A 26,102-nucleotide genomic window follows, 5' to 3' on the forward strand; every position below is an offset into this window, starting at 1 on the left:
GAAGAACCTTGGGGAGTCTGAGGTTTAGATCCTGCTTCTACTGTGAGCACACTCTCTGACTTGGGCTATTTACCCTTTTGGAGTCTCATCTGTAGAACGGGGCAAATTATGATTATTCCTATTTTGTAGGAGTGTTATAAGGGTTAGGGGAGAATGCATATACAGAATAAGCACTCAAAAAGTAGCAGCTGGGGCTTCCCTGGTGGCGCAGTGGTTGAGAGTCCGCCTGCCGATGCAGGGGACACGGGTTCGTGCCCCGGTCTGGGAAGATCCCACATGCCACGGAGCGGCTGGGCCTGTGAGTCATGGCCACTGAGCCTGAGCGTCCGGAGCCTGTGCTCCACAACGGGAAAGGCCACAACAGTGAGAGGCCCGCGTACTGCAAAAAAAAAAAACCCAAAAAACAGCTGCTACTTTTTTTGTTTTGTTTTTGTTTTTTTTGCGGTACGCGGTCCTCTCACACTTGTGGCCTCTCGTATTGCGGAGCACAGGCTCCGGACGCGCAGGCTCAGCGGCCATGGCTCACGGGCCCAGCCACTCCGCGGCACGTGGGATCTTTCCAGACCGGGGCACGAACCCGTGTCCCCTGCATCGACAGGCAGACTCTCAACCACTGCGCTACCAGGGAAGCCCACAGCTATCTTTAATAACAGAGCAGGACTACCTTTCAGGTTGTCTGACCTCCCAACTAGTCCAGGATTCTTTTCACTAACACTTAAACCTGCTGTCTGGGCAAGGTTGAAGGGGAGGAATGGAAGAGATAGATGCCTGCCTCCCCAGGGCTGTGTTGGATCTCTGCTTCTGAAATGGTTTTATTTCTCTTTTCTGTAGTCTTCTGCTTCCACATCACAAGATAACGCAAATACATTGTATTCATTAGTACAGTCTTCCTGGAAGGTAAGTCTCCTCCGCAGGTGCTCTTTATGCAGATACGTATTTTGCCTGTGCATATGCAGGCATGTGTTTGCAGAGGGGGTGTGTGTGTGTGTACTTCTGCGTGAGTTGTCTTCCACTGTGTGTATCTGAGTAGCTTGTGTTAAATGACTGTGTTTAAATGTTAATGGGTCAACTAGAAATGCCTTTCTGGTTCTGTCTGGAGAAAAAGAACAGCTCTGAGATTAGGAGAAGAGTCGATTCTATAGAAGTTTCTGTGGGAGGCGGAGGACCGTCAAAGACAGAAAGGAGGTGCTTTGTGCGGAAGGACCACAGAGTCCTCATTAGACCAACTGAGGCTATGGTGGGAGATAATGGAGTCATTTCCAAGGCAGGGGCATATAACCTGGAACTGGAGGAGTAGACTGGACGTAGAGAGAAACAGTGTTGACTTTCAGAGAATCAGACAAAGGTTCTGGCCAGTCACCTGCTGGTGGTGGTCTCCAGAACGAGGCAACCCATCACGGTCTCCTTGAATCCTTCTCCAAGCTGAGCTCACAGCTGTTACATGTGCCTGGGACCACAAAGTGGGACATCCTAGTGCCCATGGTCATATTTCCACCTTGGGGGGTGGGGGGGGTGGGAAGAATGTTAATTCCAAGGCTGGAGTCACAGTATGAAGCCAAAACCTTACCACGGTAGTATGGGAAGCTTGGAATCTGCCGAACTGTGGAAGTGTTGAGTTCATGTGTGTCAGGATCCTGTGTTTGTGTCAAATGGGGGAGAGGTTTGGGAAGATTTTTAGACTTTTCACTTACCCTCCTTCTAATAAGTCATTAAATCAACTTGGATTCTACCATGAGAGGTATTTATATTTAAAGTATACACTAGAGTTTATGGACATATAGATGGTCACGGGCACCATGATCACATGCTTTTGTATTAGGTTGTGAAGGCTCTGTAGACGACTGAAAGTGCTTCTGAGCTCCTGCACTGTCTCCAGTGTTTCACCATGTTCAGGGTATGTGCTAGGATTGGTACTTATGTATGTGCCAGAATTGTTTACACTAAGGTGTGTATGTATGCTATGTGTTGAAAAGATACACAGTTTGAGGCAGTATTTGTATTAGGTTTGTCTGAAGGGGGTGTGTGTGTGTGCTGGGAATGTGCGTATGTGTGGATTTTAGGGGTCTGTGGGTGTGGGATACTAAACTCTTTTGGTTCAGAAATGTCATATCATAGGCAAGTATGTACTGTGCCTTCTTTGGAAACCGTAAACACCATTGTTTACTCCCGGGGCAGGAAATTCTATTCACTTCTGGCTGGGGACACTTCAGGGACTTTCTGGGCCCTGAGTCTCCTTTGGGACCTCTCACATCAGTTAGGAGTGGAACATTTCTTAACTTGAAGTTAAGCACTCTTTACCCTCTGAATTTCCAGTCTGGATCCAAGAAGACGAACCGCAACACTTCCTTCAATAAAACTATCTATGAAGAGGTAAGGAGCTCCTCTGAATGGGTTTAGTGCTCATAGCATAGCCCTGAACTCATACACGTGTGAAAAGTCATCCATAGAGTCTCAGGGTTGTAGGGATTTTAGGGATCTTCTAATCCAAATCTTCATTTTAGAGATGAAGAAACTGAGGCTCAAGGAGAGTGATGGTCTAACCCAAGATCATATCATATTTTGGAGTTTGACCCCTGTTGGGGAGATAGAGTTTTAAATTAGGGCTAACCCCAGGCTAGTTTCCCAGCTGTGTGCCACACACTGGACATCTCTCCTTTCTACGGGTATGTGTGTGTTGGGGAACGGGGAGCCGAGAAGGGAGGATAAATGAATTTAAATGATTTTCCCATTAGTAAGTAATTGAGAATCATTCCAGGATATAGGTGATCTTCAGCTGCTGCTGGGATGGACACTGCACGAAAGAGACCAACGAGCCCGGTGGCCGAAATGATTCCCGTCAGGCCATTTAGGGAATGGAAAGTAGGGACTCAATGTTTATTGGAGGTTTATTGCATATATATATATATATATATATATATATATATATATATATATATATATATATATGCCTGCCAGTGTCTTCATGTGAACTATCTTATTTAATCCTCACAGAATACTATGAGGTAGCATAATTATACTTCCCATTTATACCCAGAGAATTTAAAGCATGGAGAGCACCCCACCCATCAGCCTCATTTAACACCTGAGCTTCCACCTGTGGCCTGATAAAGATGTTGCCTCTGGTCACAAGGGAGAGGGTAGATGGGTGCCTGCTGGAATTTCTGGCACTTGAGCTGCGGCCCTACAGTAAAGCCAGCTGGACAGGCCAGGGTTGTAAAGGACACCATGTGGGCCAAGGCAATCTAGGTGGGTCACGAAGAGGGGTGGTGTGGTTAAAAAGCACTAGAAATGGAGCCAGAAGAACTGGATTCAAGCCCCTCCTTTACTTCTTACTAGTAGTTGACCCTGAATTATTTGCCTTACCCATCTGAGCTTCCTTTTCTTACGAATTATGAATCAGGATAATAATTCATAGCCCACAGGGTTGTTATAAGGATCTCTTAGTGGGAGGGTCTGAAGTTCTCCTTTTCTTCTGCAGGTGGGAAAGAGAGCATCCAAAGCTGAGAACCCGGCTCGAATGAGCCGCAGGGAGCTGGAGAACTTCCGTGTATATTCCTAGTTGCCGCAGCTGTTCTCACCTTCCTTACAGTCCAGCTTCTGTTACAATGGATGACACCACATGCTCTGCAGAGCAGTTCCTAGTCTGGAGAGGATATGAGAGTTTGTGCATGGTCTATATTTTGTTTTGAAAAAATGATTGCTAACAGCCATTATAGGAGCAAGGCTCAACTCACAGACTGGACAAGAATGAGTAGAGATATTGGGTAGTTTCCAAAAACTGACTCAGCGATCCAAGTACTGGTAATCTTTCAAGTGCGATGTAAATGTATGGTGGTGTTATTGTTAGCATTAAGATTCCCTTCCTCTGGTTTTCTAATCTATGACTTGTCTTCCTTCCTCCCTAATCAGGGATGACCACGTTTTTAGACCCTTCCCTTGCCCAGGCCCATCTTCCAAAGAGGAAGGAAAGATAATGGGGATACAGAGGAAAAGAAACAGCCCCCTCTGTGAGGGTGGAATAACTAGGTGTAAGCCAGCTGGTAGGTTCTCCAAGGGGGCCGTGCCTGGGCTTTGGTCACAAGGAGGGTGTAGGCAGGCGCGAGGGTAGATGGTGCAAAGCAAGCCCATCTCTGAGTGGAAAAATCACCCAGAGCCCATGCCATCCTGACAATCTGGCAGTGGGACCAGCTTTGTCTACAGAACGAGATTTGACTTACAAAAACACATTATTAGACATCTATTCTGGTCTCTTCACAGTTACAAACAATATTGTATTTAAGTTCTGAGTCCTGATGTTTCCCATGGCACATGCTGGAGGGAGGGTTCAGACAGCTGAGCAACTGGGAACCAGGCACCTTGCTGGGCCCCCCTGAGTCTTCAGGCCAGATCCTTCCACAAGGCTGTGGAGAGCAGGCTGAGACTCTGGCCGAGCCCAGGAAAGAGTAAACTGGAAGAGGGCCTACTCAGGGACCCCCAACAGGTGACATTGCATGGAGCCTGTTCTTCAATTGCCCCACTCTGTATATAAGGTATGAATTTAATATAGAACTGTGTTGTTATTTAGAGGCAGTCTAAATTTCTTTCCTGAATTAAATGTCTGGGTCTCCTCCCTATTCTGTACTTTTCTTCTCTATCGCAGCCAAAGGGCACACGTGGGCCATCAATAAACACGTCTGTTCAACTCCTGCTGGAGAGGAGTCAGGCTTCCTGGTGAGCTGTCAGTGTCTCCCCGCCTGTGTTCACACTGGAATCACAGATTCTAGAGTCCCCAGATCCCAGGACCACCTAGTCTTGGGGGATAAGCCACTTGTTCATGCCCCACTTGATCCCTCTCCTCTGCAGGTGTGTGGTTGGCCAGGCTAGCTTCTTCCTGGAGGCAAGTGTGGACAGACCACATCCTAGAGAAAGTGTCAACGGTAAAACTTGGAAAATATATGCAAAAGGAAGGGCGGGGGGAGGAGCCGAGGCACCTATTAGGAGCTGAGCTGCTCAGTCAAGGAGTTTGGTGAGAAGAGGGAGTGGGAAATGATAGGGGTCACAGCAGGTCAGATGAATACCAGAGATGTGGACTGTTGCCTGCTGCTGGCCTTTCACATGTCCTGAGTTGCATAGCTCTTGAACTGGCCAGATTTGTTTAAGGAGCAGAAGAGATCCTATGGGCCCAAGACCTTTGGGGATGCTCTATTCTGGAGTGTAATCACGTATATCATTATCATCTTACATGTCTTTGTTGAGCTTCTGTGATAAAGCCTTACAAAGATGATTATCCATGCAATGACCAGCCAATGAGCAAAGCAGTAATTAAGCTCCTGCTGTGTAGGAAGCACTGCCTGGCTCCCTGGGAGTACTCACTTCAGGCCACAGAAGTCATACTGACCCCATGGACCATGTGCAGGGGCGCATGACAGCAGAAACACAGTATTCAGAAACATAAACGGGCTGCAAAACACATGTAACGCAAGTGGGCACGAGAGTATCATGAATGTAAGTCAAGGGCAGTGTAACTTACAGGCAGGGGGACAGGGCTGAGGCCACAGTTTGGGGGAGAAGAGAGATATTATGGCTGTTATGCATCCAGGCCTGACAATAAGGAGGGAAATTCTTTTGGGTAAATACAGGAGGCTTATTCAGAAGAGGCATTTTAAGCACTTAAAAAATATATCAAAAGAGTAGTACACACAAATGGTTTAAAAAATATCTGGCAGTACAAAAAGTATGTATTAAAAAAACCCCCGGGCTTCCCTAGTGGCGCAGTGGTTGGGAGTCCGCCTGCCGATGCAGGAGACGCGGGTTCGTGCCCCGGTCTGGGAGGATCTCACATGCCGCAGAGCGGCTGAGCCCGTGAGCCACGGCCGCTGAGCCTGCGCTTCCAGAGCCTGTGCTCCGCAACGGGAGAGGCCACAGCGGTGAGAGGCCCGCGTACTGAAAAAAAAAAAAAAAAAAAAAAAAAAAAAATCCCCAAGCCCCTCCACAGAGGCAGCCACTGATAAGATTTTTGTATTTCCTTTCAGAACTTTTCTTTACCTATATAAACATACAGTTATTTTTTTATCCAACTGGTAGCATATGATACACACTGTCCAAGACTTTGTTCTTTCCATTAACAATGTATCTTAGAGCTCATTCTATATTAGCACATATTAGTCTTTACTTTCCTTTCTTTACAGAAGTGGCAGGTTTTGCCATTGCATGGGTATACTTTCATGTGCTTAACCAGATTCCTACTAAATGGACACTTAGGTTATTTGTAGCCTTTTATTTAAAAAAATACTACTGTGGTCATGATTTCACCTAGATCTTTGTGTCTGTAAGTGAGAATATCTGTTGGTTTTATCTTAGCAGCTCTTTAGAGGAACATGTGAAGGTCCAGGTCCCCTTCAACAACATGACAAGCCTTGGCAGAGTTCTGAGGTGTGCATCTGAGCTGAGAGGCAGAAACAGTATGAGCATGCAAGGAGACAAATGGAGCCCAGAAGTTGCCTGATCTGTTAATGGGTTTGGGAAGTCATGGGGGTGAGAGGAAGGGGGAGCCACAAATCCAGGCATCGCTGGGACACTGAAGGAAATTCTGAAGTGCTTCTGCCTGCGGGAGCCCCAGGTCCTATTAGGTCCAGCACTCCAACCTCATGGAGGGAGGCAGCTGCTTTTCAGGGGACATTTTCATAGGTAGATATTTCAGGAGACTCAAGATCATTCTGTTGCGGTGCTGGCACCACCTGTGAGCCAAAAGACACACAATAATATGGTTAATAAAGCAATTACCCAAGCTGATGACAAGCATTTATGGAGAAACTCCTAATGGTGAAGGCCATGCGCTAGGCTCTTTGGAAGGGAGATATAAGACAGTTTAGTGCAGCAAATTGAGGGTGTTCAAAAATGACAATAAAAGGCCTTGCTCTCGTGAAGCTACAGTCTAATGATCCCAGTCTACCCTAGCGAGAGAAACAATGCAGACATTTATATAAAGATAATTCAGGTGATAGAAGCTAAGTTCCAAAGTAATAGTCCAAACCATTAGACCTTCATATTCCAAGGGTTCTGAGGATCCCTTGTCTGACAGTGTTCAGGAAAAGCTCTAAAGAGAAGATGAGACTTGACCTGATGCAGAAAGGAGGTTAAGTAGCATCAATGGCTTGGAAATAGCACAAACCTTCTTTGAGATATCATGCAGAGACAAGTGTCAGAAAATAACTAAAGTAGGTTTGAGCATTTCCTGATCAAGTGGGAAATAATGACCTTAGGAGACCCAGAACCAGAATTCCTGGTCCTGAAAATTCTGAGGGCAAGGAATAAATTCTTTCTAGAGTTTGGCTGAGGAAATGCACTGATTTCCACTTATATTGTGGGTGAAGGTGGTTTTAGGGGTCTTGAGTTCCTGGAGTGGCGTGGGAGTCATGCAGGACTGACCAGGCAAGGTGTGTGTGTGGGGGGGTCACATGACCATTCTGAAACTCAGAGCAGGGACTGCTGTCCATGACTTTAAGATTGACCAGTATTGACCCAAATGCAAAGGGCCAGGCCCAAGCAGCTTTAGTGAACGTAGTGAACAGTACAGATTTGGCCTTGAGGCCAAAGATAAAGTTCCTAGCTGGCTAGGCATTAGGCCATGCTCTAGAAATCAGGACATGAGGCAGAGATGGTTGAACCAAACTGTGTATTTGCACAAGTATTTACTGAGCAAATTCTATCCATCTTTTAAGACCTCATCCAAATTATTTTTTTCATGAAGCCTTTCCTGGCTACCTCCATGCAGTGCTGTCTACCATTTCCAATGTCCGAAAAACCCTTGGGAACTGCACACATAATAAATAGTCATGTAGAGTATTTTCTCTCATCTTTCAGGTGACTAAATCAATCCAACTCTCCTACATCAAAGATAGATAACAAGTCCTCAAAGTCAAAAGTGGTGCCTTAAACATATTTGAATCCCCATAGCACTCAGCCCAGTTCTGGGCAAACAAAAGGTATTCAATACATATCTACTGATTGATTCATCAATCACAGAGAAGTAGCATAATTGAAAAACTTTGAGAGTTAAAAAAAAAATCTTGTTCGAACATATTACAGGGAGGAAATTCTGGGGGAGACTTGAAAGCAAAAGTATGAATGGACCCAATATTTCCAGGAAAGTGAAAGTGGAGTGGACAGCCAGATTCAGATCAAGGTTAATTGTTTAAGACTTTTCAGGGTTATTTAAAAACTCCTTGTGGTTTTTAATATTGAAATTCCAACCACTATCTGTGTGAACTTAGGCAAATTTAATTTCCTGAATCTCAGCTTCTCTGGCTATAAAGTTTGGATGACAGCACACTTGTAGAGTTGTTTTAAGGATCAGATGAGAATATGTTTGCTAATGTTTTGTAAACTGTAAAACTTTATATAAGCTTATTATTAATGGGAAATTCTATGCTTAAGGGATGTTTTAACACTCTAATGAAACCAATGTGCTGTAGTTAATAGCACATATTCCAAAAAATCTTGACATTAGACTGTTGGCTAATTTCCAATTGTTTTGGGAAGTTGCCATTTTGATGGATTAGAGATAGATTTAGAAACATACATGGACCATACAGTGTTTGGGTTTACAGACTGTTATTCTGGTAGTGTTAAGATTAATCAATATAAGATATCATTAAATTAATTAGAAATGTTCAGCTTTTGGCCACACAGATGTAAATCAGGAATATTTGTTTCAGTATCTCTATGCACCATGGAGTGTGTCAGGGGGGCACACAGTGAGTGGAACTTGAGCTCCTCTGCTTTCAGTTAAAATGGTCTGGGCAATATTTCCTCACTTTATGGGCCTTAGGACGCAGAGAAAATTGTTCTCACCTTCTGAGGTTTCTGTATAGAGCAGTAGATTGTGGCTGACCTCTCTTTCTTCTGAGGAACTGGGGTCTGTCCCTGTAACAGACCAGCACCAGGATATCCATAATCACCAGACGAGAGAGAGCTTTCCAGAGATTCGCCCTCTACCCTTGAGGAAAAGGGGCACCCCACCAGGTTCTGATTACACATAGAGGGTGGGAACTGCCTTAGTGCAGTGGAAACAGCGCCTCTGGTTTCCCAACACCTCCCTTATTTACGGCCCAAGAATGGGAGCGAAGTTCCTTTATATCAAGGGACCCCAAGGTTGGTAAACATGGATAGAATCACAATTCTCTGTCCTTGCACCGCTGGTCCTGTCCTCCAGTTTGGAGAGATTAGTCTTTCAGGTTTCTGGATGGTCCTAGAATGGGGAGGGGGAGGGAAGGTGTACTGATCAAAAGAGCTCACCTGAAAGTCAAGGAACACCTGTGTATACACAGTTTCCCCTTCAATCGCAAGCACCGGTGTCGTATCATCTGGAGTGACGAGATAATACTCTGCTTGCCCCTCAGAGTCCGAGTCATGTCCAGCGTCCTCCTGAGTGACCAAATCACACACCTGGTCTCTTCCATTGACGGGCTGGTGCATCTCTGTCCTCTCCTCATCCTCCTCAGTTGTCCCATTGCTGTCAGAGCTGCTGTCGGAGACGTGTCTGGCGGTCTTAGGGAAAGTGTCCACCTTCTCATACCCTTGGGAGAGCATGGAGCATACTGTGTGGTCAGCAGTGGGCTCTGGAACACATTGTGCAGGGTTGGTAAAGTATGTGCCAGCCCCCTTCTCTCTTGCTTTGTGCAAGGATCCAAGCTTCTCTGACTCCTACCCCAGACGAGGCCTAGAGAACTGGAGGAGAAGGTGTTTTCCTGTCTTCCCTCACAGGACTCCATTCCATTACCCCTTCCTTCTTCCTTTCAAGCATTCACTTATTCATTCATTTGATAAGCATTCATCGAGTGTGATATGTGATGGACTTAGGAGCTCTCAGTGAGCAGGACTGGCCCCGCTGAATAAACCATCCTAACTGCCATGACAGGTACTCTGGGGAAACACAAAGGTGAGTTAGACCTGGTCTTGAAGGAGTACACTGTCTACCTGGGGGTCAGATCTATACATAAATCAACTAATGTAAGGCCAACTGTGTCATAGGAAAAGTAGGAGGAAAGTGCAGAAGTGAGAGGAGATGGTCTCTGGTTAGGAAGCAGAGAAGAACTTGTGAAGTGGCAGAATTAAGGTAGGCCTTGACATTGGGGCAGGACTTTGTTGAATGACAGTGTATTCTTGGTGGAAAGAACAGCATGATTAAAGGCAGGCATGAAACCTGAGGAGCCCTCTCTTTTGGGAAAGGATGATACTTAAAATATTTAACAACCACAATGGTTTGGGCATAGGACAATCAGAATGGGTGCCTGCTATGAACGCCTGGGTGGATGTCTACTGCCTTTGGGACATATCAAGCAACCCATTTGATCTAAGTGTAGAATAATAATGGCTCACATTTATTAAGTGTCTACTATGTGTCAGTCACTGTTCTAAATGTTTTTCATGAATAAATTCATTTAACCTGCATAAAACCCCATGAAGCCTAGACAATAACTATTCTTGTTTATGTTTCACAGATGAGGAAACTGGAGCACATAAATGTTGAATATTTGCCCAAGTAAGTGGGAGGGCCAGGATCTGAATGCAGGTAATCTGGTCCCTGGTGTTCTTAACTGCTACTCAATACTGCCCCCTATGCACTTTGTGTAGGAAAAAAGTAGACAAAATGTGGCCTGGCCCAATACTGAGCAATAATCATAGTCATCAAGGAGGAGAGCTAGGATAGAAACACAGGATTATCTGACCTCAGGACTCATACACATGACCACTAGATTATCTTGCCTTTTGAGTAACAGACAAAGCCATGAGGAGCCATTGATGGTTTTAGAGCAGTCAGAATTAAGCTTTTCAAAGGGGGAGCAGAAGGGATAGAAAGGAAAAGTTCTGGAGCGGGAATGACCAGTTAGGAAACTATTCACAATATTTCAGGGAAGAAGTTACAAGGAATGGGAATGTCTGTTAATAAGGACTTGTTAAATAACCTAAGGTACATCTGCAGAATGGAATAAATGGGAGTCAGTCTTAATCTGCGTATGCTAATATTGCTAGGATCTACTGTTAAGTTAAAAAAGCAGGTTCAGAAAAATGTTATAGATGGCTCCCATATGTGTAATCAAAGAAAGAATATATGGCTTGTAAATGCGTTAAAATGCTCTGAAAGGATTTAGACATACATATATCTTAACAATGGAGGTCTCTTCAGGGAGAGCTGGAGATTGGGATTTAGAAGGAGATTATTTTTAATTTATACCGTGTGAATATGTGACTTTTCAATTAAAAAAACAACCTGTTTAATAAAACAAAAAATTGATGACAGCATGAACTCAGGCAGTGGCAGAGTCTCCAAAGAGGAAACTCTGGAGAGATAGTGGAGAAATAAAAGAAGCAGACCTTGGGCACTGAGGAGAGGTGCTGGGGGAGGGAGGAGGGACAGGGATGACAGTGGTATCCCCAAAACTTTTTTATTCCTCCTCCTGTGCCCAGGGTGCCAAGGAAGGAGGGTTCAGGCTAGGGGAGACCAGGGTCTGTTCTGCCAGCTCTAAGGAGGAAGCTGGTGGGAATCTCCAAAGTCTAACCTCATTTCCATTTCATGCCCCCTTTCTCTTGGTTACACTTTCCCATCAGAAAAGGCTGCAATGTTGGATTTCTGAGCCCGTGGCTCCCCCACACATTCCCTCCTCCTATACCATCTCCTTGGGGCATCCCCTCCATGAGAGGTGACGTAGGGTTTTTTAAAGCAGGGTTTGACTGAGTGGCCAGAGTTTGGGGATTCCTTAGAACTCCAGAGCTTCAGAGTTCAAGGTGGTAATTTAGGACACTGAGATTTGGGACTGGGAGAATAAGGAACAGGCGTCTCAGCTCTCCACCCCAACACTCATCAGAACAGCTCCACTTTTACGTGCATTATGATTTGGGGGTGTTGCATAATATTTTGTTTGAAGAAAGCATTCCTTAGCTTTTTCGAAAATTGGAAAACCACTGCCTCAATAATACTTATGGGTAATAGGTATCTGAACAGTCTTATGAGTTTTAATTTCAACTAACTTTTAATTTTGCTTCAGTCACAGATTTACTGTTTCATCTGGTCTTTGTTTCTCCGTTCTTGGAGTGGAGACAGTAAATTCATCCTTATCATGGTGCACGTTCCAGTGATGGCAGTCACTACCTGAGGAAGCCTAGAGACCCCGGAGGAAGGACTAGTTCTCCTAGCTCTGGTTACCATCTTTCAGGAGTTCAGTCTGGTGGTGGCTTTTGTTCTCCAAACCACCTTCCTTTAGCATGTTGCTTCTCAGACTTTAACAGGCATACGATTCACCTACAGATCTTGTTAAAATGCAGATTTGTGTTCAGGATTCTGGGGTGGTGCCCAAGAGTTGCGTTTCTAACAAGCCCTTGGGTGTACCCACGTTGCTGGTCACACACTGAGTAGCCACACTCTGGAGCTTCCATCTGGCCTGGGAACCCCATAGCCTGTGTCACTGGTGATATATTACCTGGTGTGTCAGCTGGAGCCTCAACTTGACTGGAACTGAAGGCTGGGGCTGAACCTGAGAAATCAAGTTAGAGAAGGATTATCATTAGGGCTGTGAGGGGAGAGAGTCTGATTCTGTGAGAGTCAAAGGAGAGAGAGAGAGATTTCTGAGGACATAGGGAAAAGGCTTTAGGGAGGAGAGTGAACCCTGATGTGAGCACAAGCCCATGGGAAATGTTGGCCAGAGTCTAGGGTCATCTTCAGCTGAGGAGAATTCTCTGGAGTTTCCTGCCATCTCTCTGGAAGGGAGAGCTCTAACCCCTCTGTGGTAGCCACTCATCAGGTTGGTTTGCTGGCTCACAGTAATTCTTCCAGGGACCCTATATATTCTAACCAATCTGTTCTTTCTGGGAACTACTCCATTCCCACTTCAATACTGACATTCTAGAAGGAGCTACCAATCACAAACACTCATTCCATTGCCCACAGTGATTAGTCCAAGCAATAGTCACATGACCTAAAGCTGAGCCAATCAGAGAGATTTCTGAGGTTCTTCAAATTGGAGTTGGAGGGGAAACATCTTTTTCCCCTTCCTGGTGTCAGAACTACTAGTATGTGTGAATCTGGAGCTACCAGTTGCTGTGTTTTGGTACATTCCACCCCCACCCCTTCCCTTCAGCTGGCTGTATTAAGAGAGTTAAGCTGGCTTATAGGGAAAAATAAGGATGAGAGATGGAGAGCTCTGGTGGCTTTTGAGTCTCTGGTGACATTTGTCTCTAGGCCAGCTCTTCTCTTCCTTGCCCATAGACTGATTATGTGAGTCTCCAAATAATAAACCAGTCCCCTTGCACCTCTCCCCACCCTTTCTTGTCTAAGCTAGTTTGAGTTGGGTTTCAATTATTTGCAACTAAAGAGTCCCAGCTGACTCTCCTCCCCTATCATTCTGAGAAGAAATGAGGTCTTGGGAGAGAAGGGGTAGGAGGGAATTATGAGAGAACAAAGAATTCTCCAGAGGTCCTAGGGAAATGGCCTCATACTGGCAGATATCATTGATCTCAGAAACTCACATCGTCCTTTTTTCTTCCAAAAGCACCAGCCAGAGATCCCAAAGCACAGAAGGGTGAAAGGAACCATCAGGGAGAGCCCAGACCAAAGTGCTGTCCTTCTCTCAGGTCCTGTGAAGAGGAACTGAGTGATATCAATATAAATAACAACAAGGGAGTTGGGGCAAGCAAAGGACAAAACATAAAGGCCATCCTACCTGCCTCTTAAAATCCCATACTATTGCAGGAAATATTCCTTTTCATTCATTCATTCATTCTACAGCTATTTATTGAGCAGTCATATTCCAGGCAAGAAATTATAGCAGTAAGGCAGACACTGTCCCTGGGTAGAGAGGTTTATTGCTTGCCCAGTGTCACAGAGTTTTAAGTACCTGAGCTGGGATTTGAATGCTGGCTGTCAGGTCCTAAAACACCCTTATCCATCACACTACACTGCCCCTCTCTATAAATGGCATAAGGACAGTTCTAGAAAGTGAATCCAGATTACTATTGATCGGGGCTCTAAAACCACTTGCCAGACACAGCCTGACCCAGCATTTTCACATCCTGGGTAGACCTTCCTTTTTTTCTACTTCTCTCTAGGGAAGAGCAGAGCACAGAACTCAGAGCCTCAATCCTGCTTCTGCTGTGTGACCTTGGTTAGTATGACTGAGGAATTAAATTGTCTATTTAATTTTAATTAATTAAAATTTAAATTAAAAATCAGCTACTCTATTCCTTATTGAAAAACTGATAAGTATATTTGGAACAACTCAGATATAAATATATTTTTTCAACTGCAAATTTTATGAAATCTGAATACAGATCAACTACTGCCCATGAGAATTTAGCATCTGAATTAAGATGTGCTGTAAGTGTAAAGTACATACTGGATTTCAATGACTTAGTACAAACTGAAATGCAAATTATGTCGTGAATAATTCTTTGTATTGACTACATGTTGAATTGATGATAGTTTGGATATATTGAGTTAAATAAAATATATGATTAAAATTAATTTTACCTGTTTCTTTTTGCTTTTTCTAATATGACTATTAAAAATTTAAATTGCCTATTATAATTTCATTATATTTCTATTGGAATGTGCTGCTCTAAAGACTCTCACTCACACTCCCTCACTGCACTTTATAAAGAACCACTCAGAATGAAAACTCTTGGGTCCACGGACTTAAGGCTCTGAGGTCTGGCTGAACAGGAGAGCAACCTGGACAGAGGTCCCTAGAAAGAAACTGCTGGGAGCTGTTGCTGACAGGATTGCTGGCTCTGCATGTGAAGCTGGGGTGTTTTTCTCCACTTCTCCAGGAGACACTGAGGTGAGCTCCCTCTTGGGACACAACAGCTCCTTTCTGTAGGGGGCTCCATCTGTATGTCACATTGTGTCCACTGTCCTCCACTGAGCATGTCAGGCTGATCCTGCAGACGCCGTCCTCTGTGAGCCCGAGGCTCCTGGTGACTTTTGGCTTCTTCAGCCTCCCTATGTGAGGAGAAAGGCAGACCAGATGTGGAGTCAGGCCTGCACCCTGGGCAGTTACCATTCAAAATATATTCATGAAGTTGTGGGTTGACACTGCCTTAGGGCTGGGAAGATGCCTCCAGGAGTGCACCTGGACTTTTCTTTGATAGATCTAAAATCTCAGACTCATCACTTTATTCATCTTTGGTCATTGGAAATAGAGGGGTTAATGAAAAGTGAAAAAAGATACCCCATCATTCTATACAGTATACTGTGAAGAACAAGCAAACCAATCAACACAAATAAGCACAACACTTCCAAGTGCCCTGAGGCCCTTCAAGGCTTACGTTTTGGGGTCCCATCATCTAATTCATTTCCTTACATGAGATAAGGAGTATGGAGAGGTGAGCACAGCACTGTCACAGAGTAAGCACTTAATAAATTTTAACAATTTTAAAAGCAGCGTAAGACTGGCACTCTTTGTTCCCAATTTCTTATTCTTTTTGCTTGATCATCTTCCTGGTTCTTTGATATCTGAGTCACAGTAGGCAATAGAAGTGAACTAGCTGACTTGCATATTTTAACAGGACCATGGGCAGTGACTCTTTTCTCATGTACTGAGACACCAACATGCCCAGGCAGGGGATAGGTTGACCATGTCTGAATGGTAGAGGTGAAGGAGCTGGCAAATTTAAATTATACAAACCGTCCAGCTAAGCTCCTGTGAAGCACGGGGCTGAGGAGGAAGACTGAGTTCTTTCCCTCACACTCAAGGAAGCCAAGTAGCCTTCCAAGCTCTTGGAGGTCACAGGACAATAAAGGCTTTCTCCTCAGTCTTCTATGATTTTACCCAGCCAGCTCTGCCTTTATGCAAAATGATAATGTTCTATAAAAATACAGGTTGGAGAGTTCCTTGTCCCACCCAGTAATCAATGCAGGAGGACAGGGCAAGTACCGGAAGTTGGTTGACTGAGGCTTAACTGGAAGCCTAGAAGAAGGGGGCCTGGGCTAGGGGAATTTGCTCAGCTGCTGATTGTATTGTCCCCCCGTGAACGTACTGGTGTGAACTGAGTAGCTGTCCTGTGGGTCTAAGGCATTTTGTAGGAGGAGGGAGGCGGGCTAGGCAGCAAAGAGGAGAAAGCTTTCAGGGCATGAATCGAATGATGGACGCTCTACTCAGAAACTCACGGTAGACGCTCAGGTTGATATGTTTTGTGCTGGCAACTCTGGCGTTTGAGCACACATAGGCGTGGTAGGGGCCGGCGTCCTCCATCTTCAACTGGCCAATCTTTAGGGAGTAGTCCTGGCTGGAGACCCACACCGTGCTCCGATTTGGGTCCTTGAACTTAATGAGTTGATTGGCTGTTGCTTCTTCTCCCCGCTCTTTGCTGATAATAGAGGTGTTAAACATCCAGACAACGTTGTCTATGTGCTGACTGTCCGGGAGCGCCAGGGACAGGGTGATGGAATCCCCCAGGATCCCCGCTACTGTCTCCCCCATTGGTCTTCCTCTGGAAGCTCCTAGATCTGTAGCCAGAAGTGAGACATTGCAGTTTCAGCCACTGGTCTCGAACCCTTGACCCTGAGCCTGCCTGAAGGGGACCATAGCCTGATACACCCTCCTGCCCAGGCCTCCTTCCCCCTTTCTCTGATGAGGCATGCCTGCTGCTTTCCCATGACCACTTGTCATGCACAGGTATGCACCTGGCTCTGCCTATTGCATACCCAGTCCTCTCCTGCCCTCTCTGCCCTTCTAAGGACACCGTAGGAAACACCCCTACCCAAGCAAAGAGCAATCTGGATTTCTGCATCCATACTCTCTTTCCCTCTCTTGTGTTATAGACCCTTGGAGTTTCAGAGTGCCCTGGGAGTTCCCAAGTCCCCTACCAGTCTCTCTCAGGCTCCTGAGGGTAGAGAAAAGGGGATTTTCGGGCCTGTTCTCTTACCTCCCTACCTCATCTGTGTCCTGCCAGAATCCTGGGGTTTAGACTCTGTAGCTGCTTAGACTGTTTCTGGAATCCCCTGGAGGGCCTCAGTGGAGCCAGTTACCTGTACAGAACTGCCAGGCATGGACAGGGCGGGAGCTGCTCTGGCTGACGGGGTTCTTGGCTCTGCAGATGTATGGCAGGTTTGGGTCACAGGGCAACCAAAAGATGGTGAGACTAGGCCCCCCCCAGGATTCAGAAGCATGGGGATCCCTCGAAGTCCAGTAGTACTGAACATCTTCCCCTGCCCCCTTCACGGAGCATACAAGGGTGATGTTACAGGAGGCGTTCTCAGACATGTTCACAGACTTCATGGTGACTCGGGGCTCCTGCAGCTGTTCTGCAGGAACAAGGGCAATAGGAAGACTATTCAGACTGCTTCCCCAGCAGGAAAGGGCTAAGTGAAAAATATGGTGTTGGTAGAAGAGCTGGGGGCCAAAGAAGAGGCCAGCATTATCTGTTCCAGTGGGAAGCCTTTTTTTTTCCTCTTTGTATCCCATGCAAGCTAGGTTGATTGCCTTTCCTCAGTGTTTCTGTAGTATCCTCTACAGCTGTTATCACCAAGACTCAACATGACAATAGTCTGATTATTCTCTCTCTCCCCCACCAGTTAGTGAATTCCTTGAGGACAGAGCCAGTGTCTGTGTCTGAACATCTAACAGCTGCCTGGTCCATGAAAGACACTCATGAATGTTTGGTACATAAATGGATGAATGAGCCAGCCTCAAACATGGGGGATTTGGAAGCTCTGCCTCTATAATTTGAGTTGCCCTTGTCTTTTGGTCTAGATTTGGGACCCACTGTGCTTCCAGACTTTCTTCTTGGTCCTCTCCTTTCCTTTTGTTCCATCTCCTCTGTTCACAGCCTGTGTGTGTGTGTGTGTGTGTGTGTGTGTGTGTGTGTGTGTGTGTGTAAGTTCATTTTCTTTTTTGAATAGGCAATACATACATAAAATTGAAATTGCAAAGATACAAAAAGGTACATATGCACACACAAAGAAACAAGCTTTCTTGCCCCAGCCACCTAGTTCCTCTCTCCAGGAACTATTGTTCTTGGAGGCAATTACTGTTATGAGATTCTTGTTGATCTTTCCAGAGATATTCTAGTTGTAGACACATATATATAATAGCATGCTGTACATATTGTCCTTAAGCTTTTAAAAATTTTAATGATATATCTGGGAAATTGTTGTATGTTAGTACATATTAAGTTGATTCATTCTATTTCTGTTAACTGCATAGAATTCCATTTCTTTAATATATCCAGAGCACCCTAAAAACTCAATCAGAAATGTCAAACAATCCAGTAGAAACACGGTGTTATAGGCTAAATTCTGTCCCCACAAAGTTCGTATGTTGAAATTCTAACCCCAAGTACCTCAGAGTGTGATTGTATTTGGATATAAGACTGTATTTGGAAATGGAGGTAATTATTTTAAAATAGGGTCATTAGGATGGTCCCTAATCCAACATGTCTGGTGTCCTTATAAGACGAGGAGATTAGGACAGAGACAACACAGACAGAGAGACAACCATATGAGGACATAGGGAAAGAAGGTGGCCGTATGCAAGCCAGGGAAAGAGGCCTCAGAAGAAGGCCTCATGACCAGCCCCAGATGTGTGAGAAAATAAATCTCTGTGGTTTAAGTTACTCAGTCTGTGCTATTTTGTTATCACAACCCTAGCAAACCAACACAGATTTTGGCACCAGAACTGGGTGCTGCTATAATGAATACCCAAAAATATTGAAGTGGCTTTGGAACTGGTTAACTGATAGAGGCTGGAAGAGTTTTAAGGTGCATGTTAGAAAAAGCCTAGATTGTCTTCAAGAGACAGTTCATAGAAATATGGATGTTAAATGTGATTCTGGTAAGAGCTCAGAAAGAAAAGAAGAGATCTGTAAAGAAAATTTCTATTATCTCAGGGATAGACATATTATTGTCAATATAACATTGATAGAAATATAAACATTAAACGTGTGGCTGGTAAGGTAATAGTTGAAAATGAAGAGCCTGTTATTGGAGGAAAGGTGATACTTATAAAGTGGCAAAGAACTTAGACAAATTATGTTCTAGTGTATTGTAGAAAGCAGAACATTTAAGTGATGAACTGGGTATTTAGTTAAGGAGATCTCCAAGCAAAGCGTTGAGGGCACTGCCTGTTTTCTCCTTTTGCTTGTAGTAAAATGTGAGAGAAGAAAGATAAATTGAGGAAGGAGTTGTTAAGCAAGAAGAAACCAGAATTTAAAGATTTGGAAAATTCTCAGCCTATCTATAGAGCAAAAAATGAGAATTTGTGTCTGGGGAAAACACTGAGAGTATGGATAGATAATGGTGTAATTCAAGGATCCAGTCAACCATTTCAGTAGAAATTCTGCCACCTTGGACTGAAGGGACACAGATGGGACAAAATGAAGGAAGGCTCTCAGATTTGGGGGATTTTACAGGATAAGCCAATAGAGATGTCCAGGTGAGACCATGCTTTATCCTTCAAGAAAAGGGAAGAATGACCCCAAGGGCAGTTCAGAGGTCGACAGGTCTGCCACTGGCACCACAGGCCTAAAGGTCATAGGCCCAGGGGCCTTTGGTGGTGTGGTTTCCTCCTTGGTTCCAGGGGGCAGGGCTGCTGGCCAGGGCCCAGGGCCAAGGAGGTGTGGTTGCCACCCCAGTGGACCAGGAGGATAAATCATAGAGCCAAAGGGGATTATTCTCAGATCTAAGAAGATGTGGAGACTTCCCTAGTGGCGCAATTGTTAAGAATCCGCCTGCCAATGCAGGGGATACGGGTTTGAGCCCTGGTCTGGGAAGATCCCACATGCCGTGGAGCAACTAAGCCCGTGCACCACAACTACTCAGCCCGCGCGCCTAGAGCCCATGCTCCGCAACAAGGGAAGTCACCGCAATGGGAAGCCCGCGCGCCGCAATGAAGAGTGGCCCCTGCTCGCTGCACCTAGAGAAAGCTGACATGCAGCAACAAAAAACCCAATGCAGCCAAAAATAAATATATAAATAAATAAAATTTATTAAAAAAAAAAAGAAAATACATCATCAAAAAAAAAAAGATGTGGTACATATATATACAATGGAATATTACTCAGTCATAAAAAAGAATGAAATAATGCCATTTACAGCAACATGGATGGACCTAGAGATTGTCATACTGAGTGAAGTAAGCCAGACAGAGAAAGACAAATATCATATGACATCACTCATATGTGGAATCTAAAAAATGGGTACAAATGAACTTATCTACAAAATAGAAATAGAGTCACAGATGTAGAAAATAAACTTATGGTTACCAGGTGGTAAGGGGGGGATAAATTGGATTGACATATACACACTACTATATATAAAATAGATAACTACCCCAATAAAAATTTTAAAAAAATCTAATAGAATTTGCCCTAATAGGTTTTAGACTTGTTTGGGACCTGTGACCCATTTCTTCTTTCAGATTTCTCCCTTTTGGAATGCAAATGTCTATGTTGTGCCTGTCCCATCATGAAAGCAGGTAACTTGTCTGGTTTCAAAGGTTCACAACTGGAGAGGAATTTTGCCTAGGATGACTTACACCTCAAGTCTCACTTATACATGATTTAGATGATATCTAGATAAGATTTTGGACTTGATGTTGGAATGGGTTAAGACTTTGGGAGCTGTCGAGATGGGGTGAATGTATTTTGTGAGAAAGACATGAGTTCTGGGGGACCAGAGGGCAGAGTGTTATGGGCTGAATCAAAATTCATACGTTGAATTCATAATCCCTATTACCTCAGAATGTGACTGTATCTGGAGATAGAGATTTTAAAGAGATAATTAAGTTAAAATGGGGTTATAATGTGGGCCTTAATCCAGTATGACTGGTGTCCTTGTAAAGAGGAGACTAAGACACAGACAACACAGATAGAGGGACGACCATGTGAGGACACATCAAGAAGGTGGCCATCTGCAAGCCAAGGCATGAGTCTCAGAAGAAATGAAACTTGCTGGCACCCTGACCTTGGACTTCTACCCTCTAGAATTGTGAGAAAATAAATTTTTGTTGTTTAAACCACCCAATCTGATAGTTTGTTATGGCAGCTCTAGCAAGCTAATACAGATGGATGGATAAAGGATATTAACACAGAGAGAGAATCCACATGGCAGAAAACAGAATCCAAATAGCTCTTAAACACATTTTGGCTGTTCTTCGCTCTTGACATCTGTATTTATGGAATTGGGGGAAAAGGGGGAAATTGGGGGAAAAGGACCAATGTGATAGTTCTCTTTGTCCTAGAGAGATTAATTCCTGGAGAGGGAAAAACCCTGCTTTTAAAAATAAAAGGTCAAAACCCACAGACGCTCTCTGGAACTCACCATAGATAGACAGGGTGAATTTCTCACTTGTGGTGACTTCAGAATTCTTTTGGTTTATCTGGGCTTTGTAGGATCCTGCATCTTTCAGAGTCAGCTTGTTGATAGACAAGGAGTTGTTCTGGGTGACGTTTATTCGCCCCTGGTAGCTTTTGTCTATTAAGATAATCTTTCCTCTTGCATATGCTAAAGCCAAAGCTTCTTGGGGACCACTCCAGGTGACGTGCTCAATTTCCATGTCTACTGAAATGTTCAGGGACAGAATCACTGAACCCCCTAGAATCCCTTTCACCACTGTTGGGGTTGAGTCCTTTTCAGAGGCTCCTAGCCCTGCAGAGACAAAAGAGGGACTTGGAGGAGGAGCTGGAGTCCTCAAGCCAGCGTTCATTTGTTTGTTCGTTTATTCATGCATGTGTGCATTCATTCATTCAATAAACACATATTGGTAATAAATGCCAGATGTTGAGAAATGAAATGATATTTTGGCTGTCCTCCCTCTAGGTCCATTGCTTAGCAAATGGACCTCATTCATCCATTCGTTCACTTCCCAAACATTCTCTCCCAGGAACGTAGCTACAATAATCAGTAAAACAGACTTTATAGGTTTCTATTCCTACAGGGAAATTAGCATTGTGGCTTTCGACGAATTTCTGAATTTCTCTGAGAATCAGTATTCTCATCTGTAAGACAGAAATGTTCACACCTCTACCATCTTCCTCCAGGAAAGCGGTAGAGATGAAATAAAATCAGGTTGTTGTAAATCGTGAAGAACTAATGAAGTAAAATATGGAGCATCTTTAAAAAAGCAAGATGGATTGATGGATGGCTAAAAGGGTGGATAGATGAATAGGTGTGTGATAAAGGAAGTAAAGTAAAACACCTGTGATAGAACTGAGCTGGGAGGTATCTGAGTGTTCACTGCAAAATTCTTTCAAGTTTTCTGTACGTTTGAGAATTTTCATAATAAACTATTGGGAGTAAAAGGAGCATCTCTCGCCTCTATTATCACCTTACCTTTCCCTCTTTGCCCACGGATCTCAGCCTGACTTTGGCTTGGCCAGGGAAATCTGGTCTGTGCTTGGGAACAAGGTTTGGGGTTGGGAATAGGTAGGTAGCATTGCTTCAACACCTGATTTCCTCATCTCAGGAAAGACCCGGATCTCTGATAACCATTGTTACTAAGGGCTCCAGAGGCCTGACATTTGGCCACGGCAGCTTATTTCCTTGTAGAGGTCCTGTGAGTATCCTCTGGGTGACCCCAACCTGGATTCCCAGATTCCAGGGCTTCTGAGGCTCTAGAGAGTGCTCTGTAAACCCTAGGCCAACTCAGATGGGTTCAGGACCCAGACTCCACCAGGAACTCTGGGTGGAAAAATATGTAGAAAACGTTAGAGAGAGAGGAGTGTCCAAAGTACAGCCTGGACGGATGGGAAAAGGTTGAAGTGTGTTCTGAAAGCCTAAATGTTACAGGTTCCGTAGACACAGAGAAGAGATTGGTGCAGGCCAAGGGGGTCTCTGCCCAGACCCCCATCAGCAGAGCACTTGGACCTTGTGGCGTGGTAGCTAGGGAGGACACAGGACTAGGAACCCTGGACAAGAAAGGGTCAGTTCAGGTAGATTCTGGGGGCAGATTCAGAAGACAGAAGCTTAGCTGAAGTGATGTTGGTTTGAGGTTGCCTAAAAGAGAGCTCTTCTCATGCAGAAGACACTGCTCATGATTGCTGTGTGTATTAGGCACTTTGTAGAAATCACTTCACTTAATCCTCAAAATTATCTGATAAGTAGCCCTGTTTTTCTGATAAGGAACTGAAATTTAGAGAGTTTAAGCCACTTGCCTGAGATCACAGGTTTGGTCAGTTGCAGAGCCCAGATTCTATGTACGTGATGCCCCAGAGTATAGAGGCCAAGAGCACTGACCACCCCATCCTGGAAGCCCAGAGGTGCTGGGTCTTGGCTGGGCTCATATGAACATGTTTTGACATCATCGCTCCTCACATCAACGATAAACAAAGCCTCTCATACTGTCAGTGGGAGGAGCAGGATGTGGTCCGGATCATATTGTAGCAGAGTGCTACACAGCTCCTTGAAGAGTGACAGGAGCCCCAGGTATCAGCCATCTTATTTTTTTTATTTTTTATTTTTGCGGTACGCGGGCCTCTCACTGCTGTGGCCTCCTCTGTTGTGGAGCACAGGCTCCGGAAGCGCAGGCTCAGCGGCCATGGCTCACGGGCCCAGCTGCTCCGCGGCATGTGGGATCTTCCCGGACCGGGGCTCGAACCCGTGTCCCCTGCATCGGCAGGCGGACTCTCAACCACTGCGCCACCAGGGAAGCCCAGCCATCTTATTTTTTAACTACATCATTTGACAAATAATTAAAGGGGGGTTCAAAGATTGTGATAACTGAATTTGACTTGCCCATCCTTGAATAGTGTCTGAGAATAATGTACTTAACAGTGATTATCATAATAACAAACATAGCTTCCCCCAACTACGTGCCAAGCACTGTACACATACCATCTCTATCGATAAAACAGTCTTGCATAATACATCTTATTATTTATATTATACACTTAAGAAATAGAGGCTCACACACCTAAGAAATGATGGAGCAAGGACTTAATTTCAAATATTCCTGGTACTAAAGCTGGGGGCAAAACTTTTCACCCTACTGCCTCCTAGGTTCCTGAAACAACTCCTTGGAAACACAAAAGCCTCAAGGAAACTCCCTTCTAGACCCAAACAGTGAGGTTTGAGGTAACCCTAATTGGTGGAACCAGACAGACGGAGATGTCTCTTTGCCCTGAACTGTTTGAAATTCCCTGCATTGACCACCTGAGGCTTGGAGGTCGTTGGATGTGGCTAATTCCAGGTTTATCCAACATAACCAAGAAGCACCTCAAGAGCTGGGTGTGGATATAAACAGCCCTGCTGCCACCTGTGTTTTTATGGTGAGCAAAGATGAAATAGAAAGTGAAGAGACGGGGCTTCCCTGGTGGTGCAGTGGTTAAGAATCCACCTGCCAATGCAGGGGACACGGGTTCGATCCCTGGTCTGGGAAGATCCCACATGCCACAGAGCCACTAAGCCCTTGCGCCACAGCTACTGAAACCCATGCGCCCTAGAGCCCATGCTCTGCAGCAAGAGAAGCCACAGCAATGAGAAGCCCGCACACAGCAACGAAGACCCAACACAGCCAAAAAATGTGAAAGGAGGTCAAACTAAAATTCAGTCTTGAGGTCTAGGCTCCCTCTACCCCCATACATACATCTAAGAGTTTTCTAGAGTTTTCCTCACTGCCCATCCCCACCTCCATCCTCACTGCTGTCAGGTCCTTAGTGCTACCTGCATTATCCTCCCTGAATCCCTGGTGATGAAGAAGGATTCCAGACGGATAGTAACTGCCACAGTCCCAGGTGGTTGAGATACTCCCTGGGGTACTGGGTTAGCTCTGCCCACTGGAGAGGGGTGAGCAAAGATGAAATAGAAAGTGCTCTTGAGAAATGTTTCTCAGAAACTAGCAGGACTTGGGCCTTGAGGGGGAGGTAGGATGGTGGGGAGAAAGGATATTCACATAGAAGCCACCTAGCCGAGGGCAACCAGACCATCTCCAGATCCCTAATGAAGCCTCCATACATGTGATAAACAAGGCAGGATGTAGAAAGAAGCTCCAGCAGTTCTATCCCTCCCTAGGAAATTGACAGGTGGCTTACCCTCAGGACAAGTTCCCTGTATCTCTCTGTGTGTTTTACCCACAATGTATAGGGAACAAACTCATCACCCAGTATTTCTTAGCAGGAAAATGTGAGGGTGAGAGGAAGAGTCTGAGCCCAGAGTTATTTGTGACCGGGGCTAGAATGTCACCTATTCATGGTGTGTAACTATGCATACTCACACACACACATACAGAGCTCAGAGTAAGGTGGAACTTGCAGAATAATTACCAAAAGGAGAAGAGTTTCCTGCTTTTATCAATTAGAATCCCCAGCAGAAATGTGACCAGCCTCAGAGGAACACCAGTAGCAAGCGGCGGTGGCCATAGTGTGGACTTACCCATGAGCAGGAAGAGGAGAGGGATCCATAGACAGGGAGAGAATATGTGTGGCTGACTCTTTGGTGGCTTATTGGAGAAAGTTTGTAGAGCCCAGCCATCTGTTTGTCTCCCTGGGCTCGCCATGATGATCTGTTTTCAGACAACATGCTGAAGGAGGAAACACTTACCACAGCTTCCGCAATTGCATGTGAGTGTGTGTGTGTGTGTGTGTGTGTGTGTGTGTGTGTGTCCCAGGGCGGGTTGTTTATACCCAGCACCACGGACTCCTCCCACATGCTCAGGCTGGGGTAGAGGTCCCAAGTCTATTAATAACCTTCATGGGATTTGCAAACCAATAGTGGGTATCACTTGCTTCAGCCTCAGGAGACTTAGGTTCTAAACTTGGCTCTGAAGATGCCACTTAAAGATCTCTACCTCCTGGTATTCATGCCCTAGTGTAATCACCTCTTCTTGAGTGTGGGATAGATTTTGTGACTTGCTTCTAGTGAGCAGAATGTGGCAGAAGGGATGGGATGTGGCTTCCATCTTGGGTTCTCTTTCTCCACCCCCATCCCTCCTTGAGCTCATGCGAGGAGCCAGGTATTATGTTGTGAACTGCAGGGCCCCAAGATAAGGAAGGCCTCCAGCCAGCGTCCAGCATGGAACTATCGTCTCTGGCCAATGGTTGATGAGAACCTGAGGCCTGCCAAGAGCCACAGGAATGAAACTGGAAGTGGATCCTCCCCTAGGAGGGCCTTGAGATGACTGCAGCCCTGGCTGAAA

The 26,102-nt window shown here is 45.0% G+C and overlaps 2 protein-coding genes across 6 annotated transcripts in view; one reads left to right on the forward strand and one right to left on the reverse strand.

The window, feature by feature from the left end:
* The window catches only part of CD244 (CD244 molecule), a 29,926-nt gene extending 25,313 nt beyond the window's left edge, over positions 1-4,613 (forward strand). Inside the window, exons 7-10 of one of the 2 annotated variants that reach the window (XR_003794657.1) lie at positions 832-897; positions 1,820-1,894; positions 2,314-2,370; positions 3,479-3,489. Coding sequence is in view for 1 of the 2 variants with exons in the window: in XM_029231013.1 (XP_029086846.1) it covers positions 832-897; positions 2,314-2,370; positions 3,479-3,559 (204 nt within the window). In the remaining variant the exon portion in view is untranslated. Of the gene's footprint in view, positions 1-831; positions 898-1,819; positions 1,895-2,313; positions 2,371-3,478 lie in introns of both variants that reach the window. The other variant, XM_029231013.1, reaches the window with a different exon arrangement.
* Positions 4,614-6,241: 1,628 nt separating this feature from the next.
* LY9 (lymphocyte antigen 9) lies at positions 6,242-25,482 on the reverse strand. 4 transcript variants are annotated; one of them, XM_029228488.1, is made up of 10 exons: positions 25,340-25,482; positions 21,293-21,619; positions 17,003-17,278; positions 16,142-16,480; positions 14,705-14,974; positions 13,504-13,611; positions 12,459-12,512; positions 9,277-9,557; positions 8,833-8,904; positions 6,242-6,716 (listed from the first exon to the last, which is right to left on the reverse strand). In XM_029228488.1, the coding sequence occupies exons 1-10, from the start codon at positions 25,461-25,463 to the stop codon at positions 6,648-6,650; spliced, it is 1,920 nt and encodes a 639-aa protein (XP_029084321.1). In that variant the 5' UTR covers positions 25,464-25,482; the 3' UTR covers positions 6,242-6,647. The 4 variants fall into 4 exon arrangements, with proteins under 4 accessions (XP_029084321.1, XP_029084320.1, XP_029084324.1 ...); XM_029228487.1 differs by having other exon boundaries at positions 9,277-9,599; XM_029228491.1 differs by lacking the exons at positions 6,242-6,716; positions 8,833-8,904 and adding an exon at positions 8,911-9,229 and having other exon boundaries at positions 9,427-9,557.
* Between the last annotated feature and the right edge of the window lie 620 nt (positions 25,483-26,102).

Source organism: Monodon monoceros, unplaced genomic scaffold (genome assembly GCF_005190385.1).
Source record: "Monodon monoceros isolate NGI ecotype Baffin Bay Population unplaced genomic scaffold, NGI_Narwhal_1 Super_Scaffold_18, whole genome shotgun sequence".
Lineage (NCBI taxonomy): Eukaryota > Metazoa > Chordata > Mammalia > Artiodactyla > Monodontidae > Monodon > Monodon monoceros.

Coding starts and splice junctions, on each gene's coding strand:
- LY9 (XM_029228487.1), bottom strand. CDS start 25,463: ATGGCGAGCCCAGGGAGACAAACAGATGGCTGGGCTCTACAAACTTTC. Junction 8,905..9,276: donor AGGTGTTCCTTGACTTTCAG/GTGAGCTCTTTT, acceptor GGTCTGTTACAG/GGACAGACCCCAGTTCCTCA. Junction 6,717..8,832: donor CTATACAGAAACCTCAGAAG/GTGAGAACAATT, acceptor TTTGGCTCACAG/GTGGTGCCAGCACCGCAACA.